The 17232-nt window shown below is 45.2% G+C and overlaps 1 protein-coding gene across 1 annotated transcript in view; it reads right to left on the reverse strand.

Moving 5' to 3' along the window:
* Positions 1-17232, reverse strand: part of Mid1 (calcium-permeable channel component Mid1) — a 93704-nt gene that overhangs the window by 18675 nt on the left and 57797 nt on the right. Inside the window, exons 2-3 of the mRNA XM_033469548.2 lie at positions 3044-3266; positions 1995-2207 (exon numbers count right to left, since the gene is read on the reverse strand). Of these exons, the coding sequence (XP_033325439.2) occupies positions 1995-2207; positions 3044-3266 (436 nt within the window). The remainder of the gene's footprint in view (positions 1-1994; positions 2208-3043; positions 3267-17232) is intronic.

Raw genomic sequence — 17232 nt, forward strand, 5'->3', positions numbered from 1 at the left:
AGCCGTCGATATCTCTCAGAGGCAGGGTTAATTGAAAAATTCATTGTTCAGGGGGTGACGAAGCGGAAACGTCTAAGATAAAATTCCTTGTAGCCGCTCGACTAAGCTTTCGACTCTATAGCATGGTTCACACCGGCGCCGGAGCACCGGTTGGTAGCTACCGATAGGAGATTTAATCGTTTTCATCGATTCGGACGTTTATACGTCGATCCGGGCGGTTTGGTAAGACGCTGAAATTTATGCGACCATCGCGAATTAGCGAAGACCAGGACTGGTGGCTAAATAAGATTGTGGAACCCGCTGATTCGAAAAGCTTAGCTACCCTCAAAGATGTTCACGAGTGTTTGACGACAAAGTTCTAATTCGGAGAAGCTGGAATGCTTCCGAATTTTTCCGTAACAGCTTGAACTCACAGTTGTTAACGTGAAATGAGCTGGGTTAGACGAATAACCAAATTCGAGAAGAAGATAAAGTTGTCCGAGGCTTTTAGATGAGATTGAGTTAGGCTATAGCAAGTCACTTATAAATTACCGCCATCGAGAGGCTCCGACTCGGGGATTTTGTTTAGCTCCTTTGGCCTCCCATTCAACGAAACTGGCTGGCATTATCTGGCGGAGTAGATGGTTTTAGGCCGGTTGGTGGGATCAGGACACCCTCCAGCGCCTAGCACGCTACAGGAAATAGGGGGTGAACGCAATGAGAAGCAGGAACGAGAAGAGAAACGAATCCTGTGCCCTTCGGAACCTTTTCCACGATTACACACCTTCGCAAAGGCTCGCGTAGAGTAGGGCATAACTCTGGAAAGACTCGCACAGAATAGGATTCAGTTTTGTAAGGACCTAAATAAACTGCAACGATATACATAGGCTAGTATACGATTTCGCGAGGATTTACGTAGATTGGAATCCAACTTCGCGAAGACCTACATAAGCAGGGGACCGACTATCAAAAACCCGCATAGATTAGGACCCAATTTTTCAAAGATCTACGTAAACTAGGACTCAACTTTGCAAAGCCCCAGCATTGCAAAGATTCACGTAAACTAGGACCCTGTACATAAGTGCTAGTATAAAATTTTGAAAAGACCCACATAAACTAGGACCCTGTACATAAATGCTAGTATAAAATTTTGGAAAGACCCACATAAACTAGGACCCTGTACATAAGTGCTAGTATAAAATTTTGAGAAGACCCACATAAACTAGGACCCTGTACATAAATGCTAGTATAAAATTTTGGGAAGACCCACATAAACTAGGACCCTGTACATAAATGCTAGTATAAAATTTTGAGAAGACCCACATAAACTAGGACCCTGTACATAAATGCTAGTATAAAATTTTGAAAAGACCCACATAAATTAGGACCCTATACATATATGCTAGTATAAAATTTAGAAAAGACCCACATAAACTAGGACCCTGTACATACATGCTAGTATACAATTTTGAAAAGACCCACATAAACTAGGACCCTGTACATAAGTGCTAGTATAAAATTTTGGGAAGACCCACATAAACTAGGACTCTGTACATAAATGCTACTATAAAATTTTGAAAAGACCCACATAAACTAGGACCCTGTACATAAGTGCTAGTATAAAATTTTGAGAAGACCCACATAAACTAGGACCCTGTACATAAATGCTAGTATAAAATTTTGAGAAGACCCACATAAACTAGGACCCTGTACATATATGCTAGTATAAAATTTTGGAAAGACCCACATAAGCTGGGACTCAACTTTACGAAGACCTGGATATGCTAGACCTACATAGGAAACGGCGCAGCGCCGCAAGGACCTAGGCTACCGAGAAGACCGTTTAGCAGTCGGCCAGCGCGTTCGTTTCCCGCTGGCTATCAGGAAGCGTCGCAATTTCTAAGCGAAGAGGGTGGGGATGATGCGCTAACGAATCGGCATTGAGGGAGGCTCTTGATTAGCATTCTCGCGGCGCTGCCGGAGAGCGTCAGACGGTCCCAGGATAAGACACGTACCCGTGGAGGCCGGCTGAATAGGATTAATCTCGCAGTAGGGCGCCGTCGGAGGATCGTGGACTCGGCCGCGTTTCCGTGGCTCCCGGTTCGTGCAGTTCGCGCAGATTCCTGATCCTGGCTTCTCCTCGGAGCACACGCGGAAACAGCACTCGTCCTCTCCGCTGTTGTGCAACGCTCGCGCCGCTTGCTCGCCGGTCTCCTCGATGTTCGGATCTGAAACGAGTGCGTTTGCCAAAACAGCTCCTCTCTTTCTCTCTAATTCGTGGCCTGATGTCAGTGTTTCCATGACAACTCAGTCCAGGCTTGGCATCATTCGTGCTTTTTTTTTGTTAATTTTGTCAGAATTGCCTGCCGCGCCGGGCATACGGGACTGTCCGTTTTAATTGGACGAAAACTTGCTGATTTGAAGCGACCGATTCGCAGGAATGACGTTTAACACGTTACGGGGGGGATGTCGGTCGCATATGGCCGACACAAATGTTCGAGAGAATTTTCAAAATGCATTTCTATCATATCCGGTCGAAACGAATTTTACTAGGATGGTCGAAATGCGAAAGAGTTCAAATACCGTCCTCTGTGATGCATTTCGCCTTTCCGGTTTCGGTTTCAAAAAGTAATTAAATTGCCTTCATTCAGTTGGAATTTTTGGCATTGACTTTCGGCACTTATCGCGTTAATAAGCGAACTGGATAGCATTTCATTTTCGTTCATTCGTTTCGGTTTTCTTTGGGAACACGAGAGGGTGCCAAAGAATGTTTCTACCCTCGTTCATCAATCCTCCGGTGCATCGAGTCTGCAGCAGCCACAACATTAGCATTCTCTTAACATTCCTGAATGAATTCGTGTCATGTTTTCAGCGGTTTCGTGCAATGCAGCAATTTTATCGTGTATAGGAGGATCCGAGCTCGTTGGAAGGAATCATAATGGAAATTGGGTACTCCGAGCCCACGCACCGTAGGGTTAAACGCGGCGTTTAGAGTAATATTTTCTTCCTGATGGTTTTTGATCGATGGGGGGAGGAATTGGCACGATTGAATTGGCGGTGTTACCTCTGCAAAGAAAGGTGGGTTCGCCGGCGTATTGCGTGGGGTACGCGGGGGCACGATCACCGGGAAGCAAGTAAGGACAACGTTGCTCCACAGATTGGCAGAAGGACCTGCAGGGCCTGAGTCTGCTTCCGGTCCTGCTCGTTCCCAAGGTGTCCGAGTCCTGCGGTCCCCCATGAGCAAAGTAAGGCACCAGGGAGCTGCACACCCATTTTCTATACGCCTCCTGCAAACAGACAAGACGATTTCTCAGACATGACAAATATTTCGTTATCTACAGCATCCACGACTTAAAAAATATTCTATAAAATCACTGGCGCACATTTCGTTTCAAAGATGTGTCTTGGATATTTATGCAGAATAACAATAGCCTGCACGAATTACAGCAAAGATTAAGCAAACGCACTTAAAGTTGTCAGAGCACAAAGCTCCTTATCCTTTCATTCGAGAAGAACGAGTCACTTAATTAAGTTAATTCGACGTTTCCCTATTCCATTCGCTCGATTAATCCATGGTAGCATAAACACCTTTGATCAAATTGTCTATTAGAAGTTAGCGCGAAACCGTAGCCCTAAGGACGAGCGATCCAACTCCTTGTAATCGGCGTTTTACTCGCGGTGGCGTCAGGAAACCGCGATCGAAAGAGGTAGAGGAAAAGAGACAGGGAGAGAGAGAGAGAGAGAGAGAGAGAGAGAGGGAGAGAGAGATAGAGAGAGGGAGAGAAAGAGAGGCAAAGAGAGGGGAGAGAAAGAGAGGCAAAGAGAGGGGAGAGAAAGAGAGGCAAAGAGAGGGGAGAGAGAGAGAGGGAGCGTCGCGATCACGGCCGTTTCGTCCTTACTTCGTTTTCGGAGGTCTATTTGGGGTGATCGGGTTGGAGGAGGCAATAAGGCGTGTCAGTAGCTGACCTACATATCCTATAAATGTTACCTTGCCCGCAATCGCGCGCAACCTCCAGGACCGCGTTATAATTACGCTCCGGTTGTAGGAGGGACGTTTTATCCACCGAGCCGAGTTATCCTCCAGCACCTCTCTCTCTCTCTCTCCCTCTCTCTCTCTCTCTCTCTCTCTCGTTCTTTTTAGCCGGGCGTTATTCAATTTTCCGCGCACAACCGAGAGGCGAAAGGAAGACGCCTTCTGAAGAGCTGCAGGAAGATTCTACTCTCATCCCCTAAGTTAGGCTGTACGAAAATTTTTTACTCTAAGTCTTGGGAACATCCCCTAACGCAGCTGCCAGAAAAATTCAATCCTTAGCTTAGTTGGGCTATAGAGAAATTCAAGTTTCGGCAGCGCGAGCATCCCCTAAGTTAAGCCTCAGGAAAGTTAAATCGTTAGCTGAACGAACAGCCCCTAAAATAGCCAACAAGAAAATTCGACTCACAGCTGTTCGAACGGTTAAGCGAAGACAACCTCCACCCTCTAATGCAGTCTGCATAAAACTTTTAGACCCATCCATGCGAACATCCCCTAAGTTGCCCACAGGAAAATTCAAACCTCGAATATCCATAGAACATTGCCAGGACGAAACTATATATTCATGTTCTTTGATTTTCAATTAAATTCGATCGAATCGACGGGACTGTTAACAATATGGCAAGCATTTGAATTAGCAAAGAAGTAGCAGATTTCATGCAACTTCCGTTTTCTGCGATTGACTTGGACGATTTCGATTTCGAGATCCTCGGTCTGCTTATCGGGAAATGCTGTTAGCTCCTTCTTTCAGCAATCTAAATTGCGTCCAGCTATTCAGCCCCGTTCGATACACCGATCGCGATCAATTCCAAGTTACGATAATCTCGTCGGGGTTAGGCGTTCCTGGGATCGAGGGCGCGACGATTATCTGCGGGTCGAGCTAAATAGAAAACGACGGGGGTAAATTTCACCGGAGGACCACGAGAAGAGCTCCCGTGAATCGAATCAGCGTCCCGCAACCCATTCACCGCGAATCCGCCGTGAATGCTGGCACGCGAAACTGCTCCGCTAAACGTTCCCTCGTAATCGAATACGAGCCCCCTGGAACGTCGCGTCGTTTCCTCGTCTGATCGAGATCCGCGGGATCCTGTTTTTTCGTCTTCATTTGATTCCGACAGGGGTGGAGCGCACTTTGCGCCGTTGCCAGCTGGATCCGCGTGGCTGATGCTCTACTCGAGGTCGAGATACGTCTTCTGGAATGGCGCCGGTATCTCAGAGAATGCTGAGCTACCCGGATATTCGGCGGCCGAGAGCCTTTCTATTTCGTGCCTAAAGACGACCGGGACAAACTCCAGCGAACTAGCGCGATTTCATGGTCGTTAGAGACGCCGCAGTTGGGAACTAACCGTTTACGAGCCTGTTGTCGCGATCTACAGGGTGTTTCAGCACAGCCGATGCAGCTTCACTCTCTAACGTCGCGTTTGTCTGACCGTTTCAGTTTAGTGTTGTAACTTCCTGTAAAACAATCTCACGATGTTCTTCTTGGGCTTATTTTAAAGGGTGAAATCTCTGATTTTATGGTCTTGAATTTAGCTTTCTCAAAGATCTTTTTTCGTTATAAACAAATGAGAGAAATTAAAAAATAAAAATAAAAATTTGATAAATTCGAATGAGTCTATGTGGTTCATAATATTTTTGTTCTGCATTTGTTTCGACGTGATTTTATAAAAGGAAGTCTCGTCTTTATAGTGATACTTCAAATATTGATCCGCCATTTTATGGAGAAATTTGATAGTACTTCGATCAGAAAGTGTGCTGTAGACACTAGATTCAGAAGCTCAGAAATTGATTTTATAGATTCAGGCGACTCTGCCGAATCTGCAAAAAATTTTCTACAGATTCCTTTTAACATGAACTTATAAAGAAAAGTTTTCCCTTTACAATGCCGTCTCAAGGATCGATCTGTGATTTTTCGTTGCGATTGTGCCGTACTTCAAATAAACAGGGTGAACTGTATCTAGGACTTCATTAATTCCATAGAGTACATCATTTCCCTAAAACATCATTGTACAGGCTAGTTTCATTCTAAACCTATGAAACAACAACTGTGAACAACTTCAATTCTTTAAAGAAAGTACAAATAAATTCTTATACATTTCCAATAGCCCTTATACAAACTGCCTGAACAATTTTCCAAAATTCCTCCTCTATTAAAAGTTACAGCAACTTAAAGTACCCGCGAGCATTAAAACTCAGGTGGCCCATTGGCGTAGACGCATCAAGCGAGACCCGGATAGTTTGAACCACCGTAACTTCCAACAGGTGCGAGATATCGAAAAACGCTTCGACCAAAAGTTACTTAGCTTGTCACGAACTTCGCGAATGTATAAAAATCTGGCCAAGTTTCATTTAAAATAAGAAAGTTACGCGGATCGAAAGTTCGTTTCCGAGGTCGAGGTTTCGCAGAAATTCATGCCGATGATAGGTCCTAGGCTTGTAACAGGTTACAAGCTAGCCGGCAACACCCTGTGTAATCCCTCCACTCGGCGCCGCTAATAAAGCCCAGGGGCGGCAGTAAAACACAGGGATCCCGGCGTTCGACGCAGATGGCGGTAGACGACGCGCGTCTCCGGTCACCCGGACGGTGGAAGATAAAACCGGGCGCTCTATTTTACTGGCAAAACTTCGGGGCGCCTAGAGAGGACGGAACACGCGATTTTATGGGGTTATCTCCGTTCGGCGCTTGTTCGCGGTCGACATTGAATTTTCGTTCAAATCGAGTCCAAACAGCCCGCGGGCAATCACGATTTTACAGCACAAGATCGTCATTCTCGATTTTTCCCTTACAAGGGGAACATGTTCAAGCCAATTTTTATGGCGATTTAGGTGAGACCTAGTCTCTAAATCTCCGATACCTAGCCATTTTTATATTTCACTGTTCAACGATGGGGTGGTAATGGTTCTTAAAGTGGTCCACAAAATTGGGATGAGAAAGTGGTCAAAGTGGTCAAAGTTGTCGGTGAGAATGGTCTTCAAAAACTTGGAAATTAAATGGTCCTCAAAATTGGGGAGCGAAAGTGGTTCTCAAAATTGAAGCTGAAGATGATCTTCAAAAACGATGACTGAGAACACGTTTGGAAAGTGAGATGCACATTTTGCAGGATGAAGGACAATAAAATATTGCTAAAATGTTGTGTATTTGTATGAACAATTTACTAGCAGGTTTTTAAAAGAGCTCGTAGCAACAGTTCTCACTAATTGTCAATCCTCTTGCAAACTTAACATTCAATCCATGAACCAGAACAGAGGCGCGCCTTCGGATGTCTCCGTCTTTCACCGTTCAACAATTCTCATCTTCCGGGAAGACCTCCTTCTGTTTCATTTCTAAAACCGACGCACCTTCACAAGGCAAAATGTCTTTTCCGCAGAACCTAAATCCTCCGTCGGAGACCTCATGCTTCACTGACAGCCCTCGTTGCCATTTCAGATAAACCTGGCAGGTCGGAATTTGCTCGCAGCCGGTCCCATGCGGAGCCGATCGACTTGTGGACTGGGGGCTAGTTCAGCCAGTTGGCCATCAGGGTGGCGTGGGGCTAACGACGGCCGAGACTCGAGAATTAGAGGAGGAAATCGGGAAATGACGTATCGTTTGAGAGCAGCCCCGCTCTCCATTATAGCGATCCAAGTAAAAGAATGGAGGGGTTGAAACGGGGGGGTTTGGAGGACCAGCAGCAGGAGGAGGATGGCGAGGAGGAGAAGGTCTGGGGGTGTAAAGAGGGAGAGGAGCGCGGCTGGAAGAAGGATCGCGGGGGCGCGTGCACTGGTTTGTGGAGCGGGCCACGCGGGGGTTGCCGGGGACGAAGGGGGACGAAGGGGGTTGGACTCAGGAGGCTCGTGGGCGAGGCGGCGAGGGGCGGAGTGGCCGGAGGGTGCCGCATCTGCCTAGCTCGAACGCGGATACTCGGTGGAGGCTGGAGAGAATTGGGTCAGCCAACTTGGAGTGTACTTCAGGTGTAGCTACCTATCTACCTATCTGCCAACCTACTACCAAGCCCACCCTTTCTCGCGTCCTTACCAAAGAATCCGTTCCCTTTCTTTCCTCGTTAGCTGCTCGGCCATCCCTCCAGCCCTCCTGCCCCCGTAGCATCGCCGGACGAGGGGCACAGGGGGGCCGGAGCCGGAGGATCCATCGAACCGAAACTTTTTCACGGCTCGATTCGTGCTCTATCTTCGAACTTGCTGCGTCCCCCTGGCCGGAGGACGGCGGAGGAGTCGTTGTGCCACGCGGGACCGAAATGGGGCGGCGGTAATCGATACCGTCGCAACACTAACAGGTACGAAAATTCAATGTCGCGTCCGCGAACGCAGCCCATCATTTTTCGACACCGATCTTCGGGGGGCTGGACCGCAGGCAGCTCATTGCCGGACTTCTGAGATCAATAGGATTTCCAAGTGGTTACAGTTGCGAGAACTTGACAGCTAGACTGTAAATTTTATGTGTTTACAGCAGGTTTGATTTTTTAAACCCTATGTATTGTAATTGGTATCCTTGTTTGCACTATATGTTATATAATAATCGTCTCCTGATAGATCACATGTTGGAGGTAACTCAAGAGGTCTAGGAAGAAATGGAAGTGCATCACTCGAATGGCGACTCTGAGGCACCACTAAAAATTTGATTTTTATACTATCATTTTTCATTGTTAAATTTGTTTATGTTTAAAAAGTTTTTAAAAACGTATGAATTGAACGATACAGAAATAATGGAACATTAAAATATTATACTTTGGAAGAAATATATATCTTAATTATGCAGTTAAAATAGCTTCGACTATAAAGGCTGAAAGTTCGACACCAAGTAGAACCTCGGTTATCCGAACTACGGATGAGTGGATGAGCGATTAGATAATGGACAAGTTACACAGATACAGTGCTATATACAGTGCTATAACATCCTCACTGAATACAGGCATTGTATGTTCAACCATCTGTATATATACAGATGGTTGTATACATATTTACGATCTGTGAACATATTTACCATTTGTAAATATACTGGGAAATCTTCTCTAGATTTTTGTTTCATCGGGTCCCTAATCGAATCTTTAAAAAGTAGGACACATGTTCGATTACAAATTTCAAGTATTATAAAAATTTCATTCCAAATGAATTGTGTCCAGCGAAGAAATTGCAAGAGAGCCAATGGATAGAGAATAAATTCGATCCACGTGCTGCCAAGAATGAAATGATTTGGCGTGGATCGTAAGGTGTCAAGAAATAATCATCAGGATTCCTCGCGCTCGTTTAGAGTCCAATGTCACGAGCCAGCGAGCGGATAAGACTCGCGGATCGGTTTCCCGATTAGCGAGGGGGCGACGGTTAAAAACCGCCGAGTCGCGTGCAGCAAACACTCGTCGCGAATTAAACGCAGCGCGAGAACGAGCCGGAGCGAGCCAGAACGAGCGAGAACGAGCGAGAACGAGCGTGCGGGCGCGCGCGCGCGTTACAAAAGAATCGCTCGCGCAAAGAGCATTGCTAATTTCGAGGCTGCTCCCGTCGTCTTTGATCTCGACGACCCGACTCGGACAAAGGATTATTCAGGCGCACATTCTGAAAGAGGGATAAATTAATGTCACGAATCCGGAGCGAACAATGACGGGCCGAATTACGAGCGGTTGCATGGGCGCGGGGGTGTTCCGCTCCCTCTCTCTTTTTCTCTCGTTCGTATACGTATACGTACACGTATACAGGGTGAGTCTGCGACGATTTAAAATTTCTCGCAGATTATCGACTGTGTGGAAGGACGGGGTGTGCGAAACGCGAGAGTCATCTTCTGTTTCCTAAATTCGATAAACTACGCTATTTTCCTAAATTTTTGATAGATCATCGAACGCTGCGTAACAAATAGTATACATAGTACAGTAAATTCTACCTAATTGACGCTCAGATTGCAAACAAAAATGGACAATTTGGGAAGAGCAGGCTTGTTTTGATAGTTGTTGACAATCGGTAACTATAAAAAAAGAGCCGCAAGGTTTGAATAATTGTTGTATCTTCTCTTCTTAAATTGTCCATTTTTGTGTACAAGCTGAGCGTTAATTAGAGACCATATTGAAATTAGCCCTTTGTGGACGAGGATTTTTAAAAGCAATATATTCCTCAGAGAATTAGATTATATATGAGAAACTTGTATACTGGGAAAAATGAACAATATATCCCGATCTTTTATTATGTACACAATCAATTTGTGTGTTTGAAACTTTATGGGATGTGACATACACTGCTGAAGTCGTCAGTATATTGTAATTCATCCTCAAAAAATTAATAGTTCACAGGCACTAGTGGAATGAGTTTCATTTCTCAATTTAATGATATTGTTACATTATTTTCAACATATTGTAATTATTATATAAAAGAGGAAATATATTATCATATAACTTCTTTTATTTTTATTTTGCATAAAAATCCGCACTCTATTATTGACTAATCATCACCAGTCTAATCATCGATCCAATCTTTCTGACAGACGGAAGACAAGACTATCACCAGAAGGTGATCCGTTCCAGCAAATCTGCAGTATCATATCTCATATGTAGGCTGTAGATTTTGATAATAAAAATGGTCTGCACTGTTGTTTGCCACAGTCAATAATTTCAGAGTAATTTGAAGTCATGTCGGAAGACACCCTGTACATATTTCTGCACACGCCCACGCGTCGACTAAACGTGAAAACACGCTGGCACCGATGCACAACGGATCTCTCTCTCTCTCTCTCTCTCTCTCTCTCTCTCTCTCTTTCTCCTCTCTTCTCTCTCCTGCTCGCGAGTCTCGCGGAGAGGAAAGTGGAGCGAGAAGAAAAGAATTATTTCGAAGCCGATACGCATTAGTCCTGGTGAAAAGAAATTAACGCGGTCCATCACCGGGATGAAACGCGCCTCGTCGCCGAGCGGGAACGGGCCGACTGCTCCGCCAGGAGAATCTTGTTATTGTCGTTTGCACCGCTGTGCTAGAAAAACCGTAAACATTAACGAGCATCGAATTTTTGGTCGCGCTACCGGGAAATGAAGGACTTGACTGTTGAAAATTAAAACTTCCGAGCGTCAATCCTAGACCAATGAGCTGTGGATCTACATTAACCCCCTTGCGCATCCTCAATCTACCAACTGTGGTTATAGTAGTTACACTCGAAGTCATTTTAACATGAAATCCAAAATAGCTTCTCTCACCTACAGCATTTCCATTTTATATGATTTGCATTTGGTGTCCCTTATGCATATGAAATTGAATCTCGAGACTCACGCGACAGTTGCACTTTTAATAGATTTTTAATTACAAACAACGATAATGTAAACATTATTTTGGAACGTGATGTAACAATTCTCAGTGGCGTCCGAGAGTAGTGCCTCTTAACATCAATTGCGAAAAATCAGAGACGGTTTGAAACAAGAGCTCAATCCGAAACCTTGAAAACGAGGGTTGAAACAGACCTCGAATCTTCCAATCTCGACCTCGACATTGCGGTACCAGAGAATTATATTTTTAGGTATGTTGTACAAGGATGAAAATTACAATAAAAATTCTGCTGGTAGTCTAGTAATCAAAGAGATAGGAGCGTCCAGCACTGTTGAGGCTTCAGGTGTCCTTTGAGAAGAAATATCTGGAAAACGGTGCAGCTGGCATCAGAGATAATTATCAGCGTAGCATTTGACACACGGGCACACGCATACACAGGCATTGAGATATTTCTTCGAAAAGGACGAAACTTCCACCCTAAAGCAACGCTGCCGAGCTATGGCTCCTGCTACCCCTACCAACTCTGTGCTCACCCTCGCCATCATACGTTGTCACTGGCACACACGTGCACACGTACTGCACAGACACCAAGGAACCGTGTAATACTTCCTTGACGACGAAGATACCGGCCTGTCATGGCTGCGTCCTCAGCATCGCGCAGTTTCTACCGCAGGGGTGGGAGAAACCCCAAGTTGCCGCGACGTCCGAGACCGAGGACAACGCGACTATCCCCAAAGTCTCGCCAGCGAAGATCGTAACGAGGATAGTAAGGTCTACGCTAAAGCGAGACCGACTGCTTTAGTGCGCCGAATTACAGCTGTTAACGTTTTGGACGGTCGAACAACGTCGTAGAATGTCCACAGGGCTGCGACCTAACCCTAATTGTTAGCACGTTCCAAAAATTCTATTGTCTTTCTCAGTCGTTAGTGACCAACTTTCACCGATCTGCTTGCAATAGTAGCTCAATGTTCGCTTGCTAGAGTGACAGAGCGTTTATTAGCAGGTTATTTTTTTTCGATCCATTCGAATGGATTTTGACAGATCATTTAGAGTTTGTTAATCGATTAAATAATTGCAAATCACTGCATTAAATTGTACAGAGCAAAAAGGTCTAAAAGTGAGAACGTCAACTTTCTGAAAATGAGAAGAATATTTGTATGCTGCTGAAAACTCATCCCCTAAGTTAACGAAGATAATAATCGAGGCGGAGGTATAAGCAAGATCGTCTCATTCAATGGACATTTCAGGCGCATTGCCAAGACAAGACTTTTACATCTCCGAGCTTCTGATAACTACGCAAGAAACTCCGTTCTGTTACACTTTTTTAAAAATATTCGAAGAGGAAGATTTAATAATGCAAGAAAAGTTAAAGTTGCACAATATGACATTTACGTGATCTTTTCCGTTCCCCCGATCTGCTCACCCGCTGACCCCGAACGAATTTAATTCGTCCGTCACTTTACCGTAGAAATGCGCTCGCAATTTTAGTCTGAAGATACGTGTCACTCCGGCTTGTCCAATAATCAGCATGAAAATCGGTCGCGTCGAACTCGGTCGGCTTTAAACGATTATAACTTGCGTTGCGGGGCGAGAAAACGTATGCCCTAAAATGAGAGAACCTTTAACAATCTAAAAGTATTCGTAATTGAAACGAAATTGCGGAAAATATCAACTGGTTTTATTGGAAAGCCATTGCTCTGCAAGCAATACCTAATTCACCGGTTATTTTTAGGACATTTTCAGCTAGACAGTCAACTGAACTAAACCCAAACGATCCGAAGCTCGTAGATTCTACGCCAGAAGAATAAAATGTCGCGCTAAAGGATCAATTTACCACTCGTTTATTAAACTCGTCCTCCATTTTCCGCGTGAAACTACATCTAATGGCGCGCTTGAATTTTCTACGAGCCGCAGCCTTTATCGCGTCTCACGCATCATTTGTATCATTTGAAATTCAGAGCGGCAAAGCGACTTCGTGGAGCATCCGGCCGATTAGCTTGTAATTTGAAGAAAGAGAAGAGGTAAGTAGGACGAAAGCACTACCAAAGGTGTACGAGCCGGATAAATTGCGCCGTCGCCTTTGAATCACTTCATTCGGCCAAGATACTTCAAGTCTCTCGCTCCGCTCTTCTGGTCGCGGAGGGGAAATTTCTTCTTTTCTTTTTCTCTCGTGGCCGTTTCTTAACTAAATGGATTATACCGAACTCGTCAGCGGCAATTGCCCGTAATGCATCGTTCGCATTGAGGGGGCCGCTATTAAATTAATCAGCGTTATTAGTGTATTTCCCTCGAAACCATGGAGCTTGGTCCCGCTCCATAGAAATTTATTTAATGTTGACATCGAATCGCGACATTTTCAACAGAATCCCCTTTGTGTCATTTGTGGCGGTAACACGTTAAAAGACACAATGTTTCGCAGGAAGCCGACTTTGCTGGAACGTTGTCTATATTTTATAATGAAACGTTACTCCGTCCCAGGAATTATCCGATGCTGTTACACAATATGAACGTGCGCGAACAGCGTGATCAATTTTTTCCTAACGTTCCATTGTCTCTTAAGCATTCACTCGTTCGATTGTGCAATTTGCTTTGTTGAAAGACGATTGTAGACACACATTGTGTCCATCGGTCGACAACGAGATGAACTTTTGGGACGATCTACTACGGGATTCAATTAAAAACTCTAGAGGATTTATGATCCGCGCTGTAGCAGATAGAACGTTGAAAAATGATGGTCTTTTCCGCAGTGTAGAATGTAGAATAGCGGCAGCTGTTTCGACGACACTTTTACGATAACGCTCAGTTCTCTAAAACAATAGCAATAGTGATTGATAGATTTGTTCAACGCTTTCACTGTCACAGCAACAAGCCCAAAAATTTCACCGAATTCAAGTACATTAATTAATCATATTTAAGTAAGAAAGTGAAGTCGTATGATACCGATTACTTCTCCAATATTCTTACGTTCCCTTGATCCCGATGAAATTAGCCAGATTGAAATTAGCTTGAGAATGAATTTTGATCTGAGCAAATAATTGCGTCACCGATTATACGAGTGACGCAGCAGTCGAGGTATTAAGGATCCGTTTGCATTTTCCAGCAGGTTAAAAATGGCTCCGCTCTCAGCACCAGCTGCACTCCGAGCTCCAAAATAATTTTGCTAACTTCCGCATAAACTTATCACCGTTGTCAGTATGGAACGATCGGCCGTCAGCAGTCGCCGTTGCGATACAAAGACGCCGCCGCGGAATCCGAGAAATTAGTCTCGTGTACGTGCGAATTTCCCCAGTGGGAATTTTCAAATGGTGCTCACGGAGCCGGAAACCGCAGCCCCTCTTGGTCCCGGCGCGCTTCTCGTTTACGTCGCGCTCCGGTCATAAACGCGCTTTCGAGGCCACCAGTGCCATACTTGGCGCGCGCGCCAGATTAATTACCTGCGACCGGGGAGGACTGGGAATAAGGAGGAGAGAAGTGGAGAGAAGAGAGAGAGAGAGAGAGAGAGAGAGAGAGAGAGCGCAGCATCAGCAGCAGGGTGGCAGCTCCGAGGACCAGAGTTCGCGTGCAGTTTTGCCTGCAACGTCGCGTCCGCGGTGAACCGAAACTTTTAGGCCGGTTGCAGGCGAGCGAGTTTTCCCGTTGCGCTCGACAGCGCTGCCAATTAAACGGCGAAACGCTGCACGTGGAAATTACCCGACGCATTCTGCCAGCATTTAATAAGACGCTTAGCTCTGATGATCTTCCTGGGGATACGGCAATGATCGACCCCCTCATTCGCAGCACATGCTTTCTTCATGCATTAAATCGTTCTAGAACTTCTTTGAATTATAGACTGCGGATCTTTATGTAAAATAGGAGTTGCATATACCTTTATTAAAAAGACTCCTGATTTACGTCTCGTTTACTCGATCTTATCCGCATAGAATCCGCAGTCTAGGAGGATAAGACGGAAATCGCGAAATATACAAATGTTCGAGGTTTAACGATTCGAGATGAGAAAGGAAAATCTCGTCGTTCTCGTAAGCTTCTAAATTCACGAGATAATTGAGCAACATCTCCGTTGATAACTAAACGGAGAGAGAAGTGGAACGCGGACATTTTGCATTTGAATTCATAACGACGTCTGTTCCCAGGCGCACGGTTATAGTAATTTGAGGATTGAATAGAAGAGTGGCCGGGGTACGAGACAGCCTTAACGCGGCCCTGGGGGGTGGCCGAAGGGTTGATCAATCGACCGACGGTCGTCGATAGCACGTGGGGTAAAAGCGATCGACACATCGGAGATTTCGTTCGGTGTGCACGCGTGCGGAATTCGATATTCATCGAAAATTGCTCTAACGAAAATAGAGGCGGAGTCGTGTTACCAAAATACGGGTCAACGAGGAACGATCGTTAATTGCGAAAGAGAACAGCGGCGCCCATTAATGTCCGAAGCACTCTCTTTCTACGTCTATTCGTTTCGAAACGATCGGCGTGTCTCGAAACGTTGGACAGAGACAGACAAAGAGGAAGAGAGGAAGAGAGGGGGACAGCGAGAGCGACGAAGAGAGGAAAAGAGAGCGAGAGAGGGGTGGAGAAAGAGAGGAGAGGGGGATTGCAAAGGGAGGGACGCACGTGCGCGCATTAGCAGGAGAAAAGAACGCGGTTTGCACAATACCGCGCGGAAACGAGTAGGTGGTTCTTATTAATACTCGCTTCCCTCGCGAGCTCTTTACTCGAGAGATCGCGAGCGAGCACGTTCTCCGGTTCCGTTTTCTACCAGCCTTCTTTTCTTTCGCCGAGCGGCTGCCTACCCTCGCCTATTCACGCGTACGCTATCCACTATCCCCTTGCGGAAACTGCTCAACTAAAATTGCTAATGCGATCACCGGGGGAACTATTTGCATTCCCGGTAAAAATAGAGAATAGTATCGAACATACGCGGAAAATTTCGAGCACGCCTCGCTAATCCTATTTTTACCCTCGTTTCATCCCTCTTTCACATTATCGCAAACAATTCCTTGTTTCCCGTCACTTAGCTACACCCTGCATCGTGATACATTGTATCAATTATTCCGCAGTGCAACCTGTCCTCTCGCTTCGGAATAAAGTTCCGTTGCTAAAATCCTTTCATCCCTCTTCTCACATTTAATATATCTGCTCGAAGACCTTAAGGCAAGACTTAATAAAAAAAATAGACATTCTTATTCATGTTTTTAAACGTCAAATTCTGCTTGCTTGGATTTGGAGATCGTAAAAGAATTTTGCAAGAAACAAACACCGGCACTCTTGCAACAAGCATTACAAGAAAGCGAACATCAACTGAATACTTAATAAAACAATATACACCTACATCCCTTCCTCTCGTTAAGAGAACAATGCAGGCGACAAATATTTCATCCCCTACAATAAATATCCCACCAACAAAAGCTTTAATAAAATAATAACCAGCGTTCCTTTTTCAGATATAAAATAACTATCCACTGAAACGTAGAGACAGACAAACTATGCAAACGCTAAATACTAGCCCACCGCAATAAATACTCGAAGCACTAAGATAACAATAGAAGACTCGACGAAGAATACTGCAATAAGAAGGCCGCAGAAGACAATGCAGCTGTTAAGATAAATACTTGAAGTAACCAGACGATGTTGGAGGGTGTCGGAAGAAGACAATGAGACAGGCCCCAATCGGCTGGCCAGTATTTCCCAAGTAAATAGTGGCGTTTAGTTCGAAATGAATATTTTGCCCCCCGGGCGAATTCTATTACCTTTCACGGACACTTAGTCCCCTCGATCGACTACTTTCCGTGGCGGGGGTGGGTAGACCCGGTCAAGTGGACCGTTCCATTCGAGAGCGGCGTTCCCGAAGGCAATGCCGTGGCACAGTGTCGCGAATAGTGCATGCTAACTGGGCAAAACCTTGCAGCCGACCCTTCGTGGCAACGATCGAATTACCACAGCTTGATTCGATACAATTTTAACGCGGCCAAATCCGATCGTATTCTACGAAT

Source organism: Megalopta genalis, chromosome 10, assembly GCF_051020955.1.
Source record: "Megalopta genalis isolate 19385.01 chromosome 10, iyMegGena1_principal, whole genome shotgun sequence".
Taxonomy (NCBI): Eukaryota; Metazoa; Arthropoda; class Insecta; order Hymenoptera; family Halictidae; genus Megalopta; species Megalopta genalis.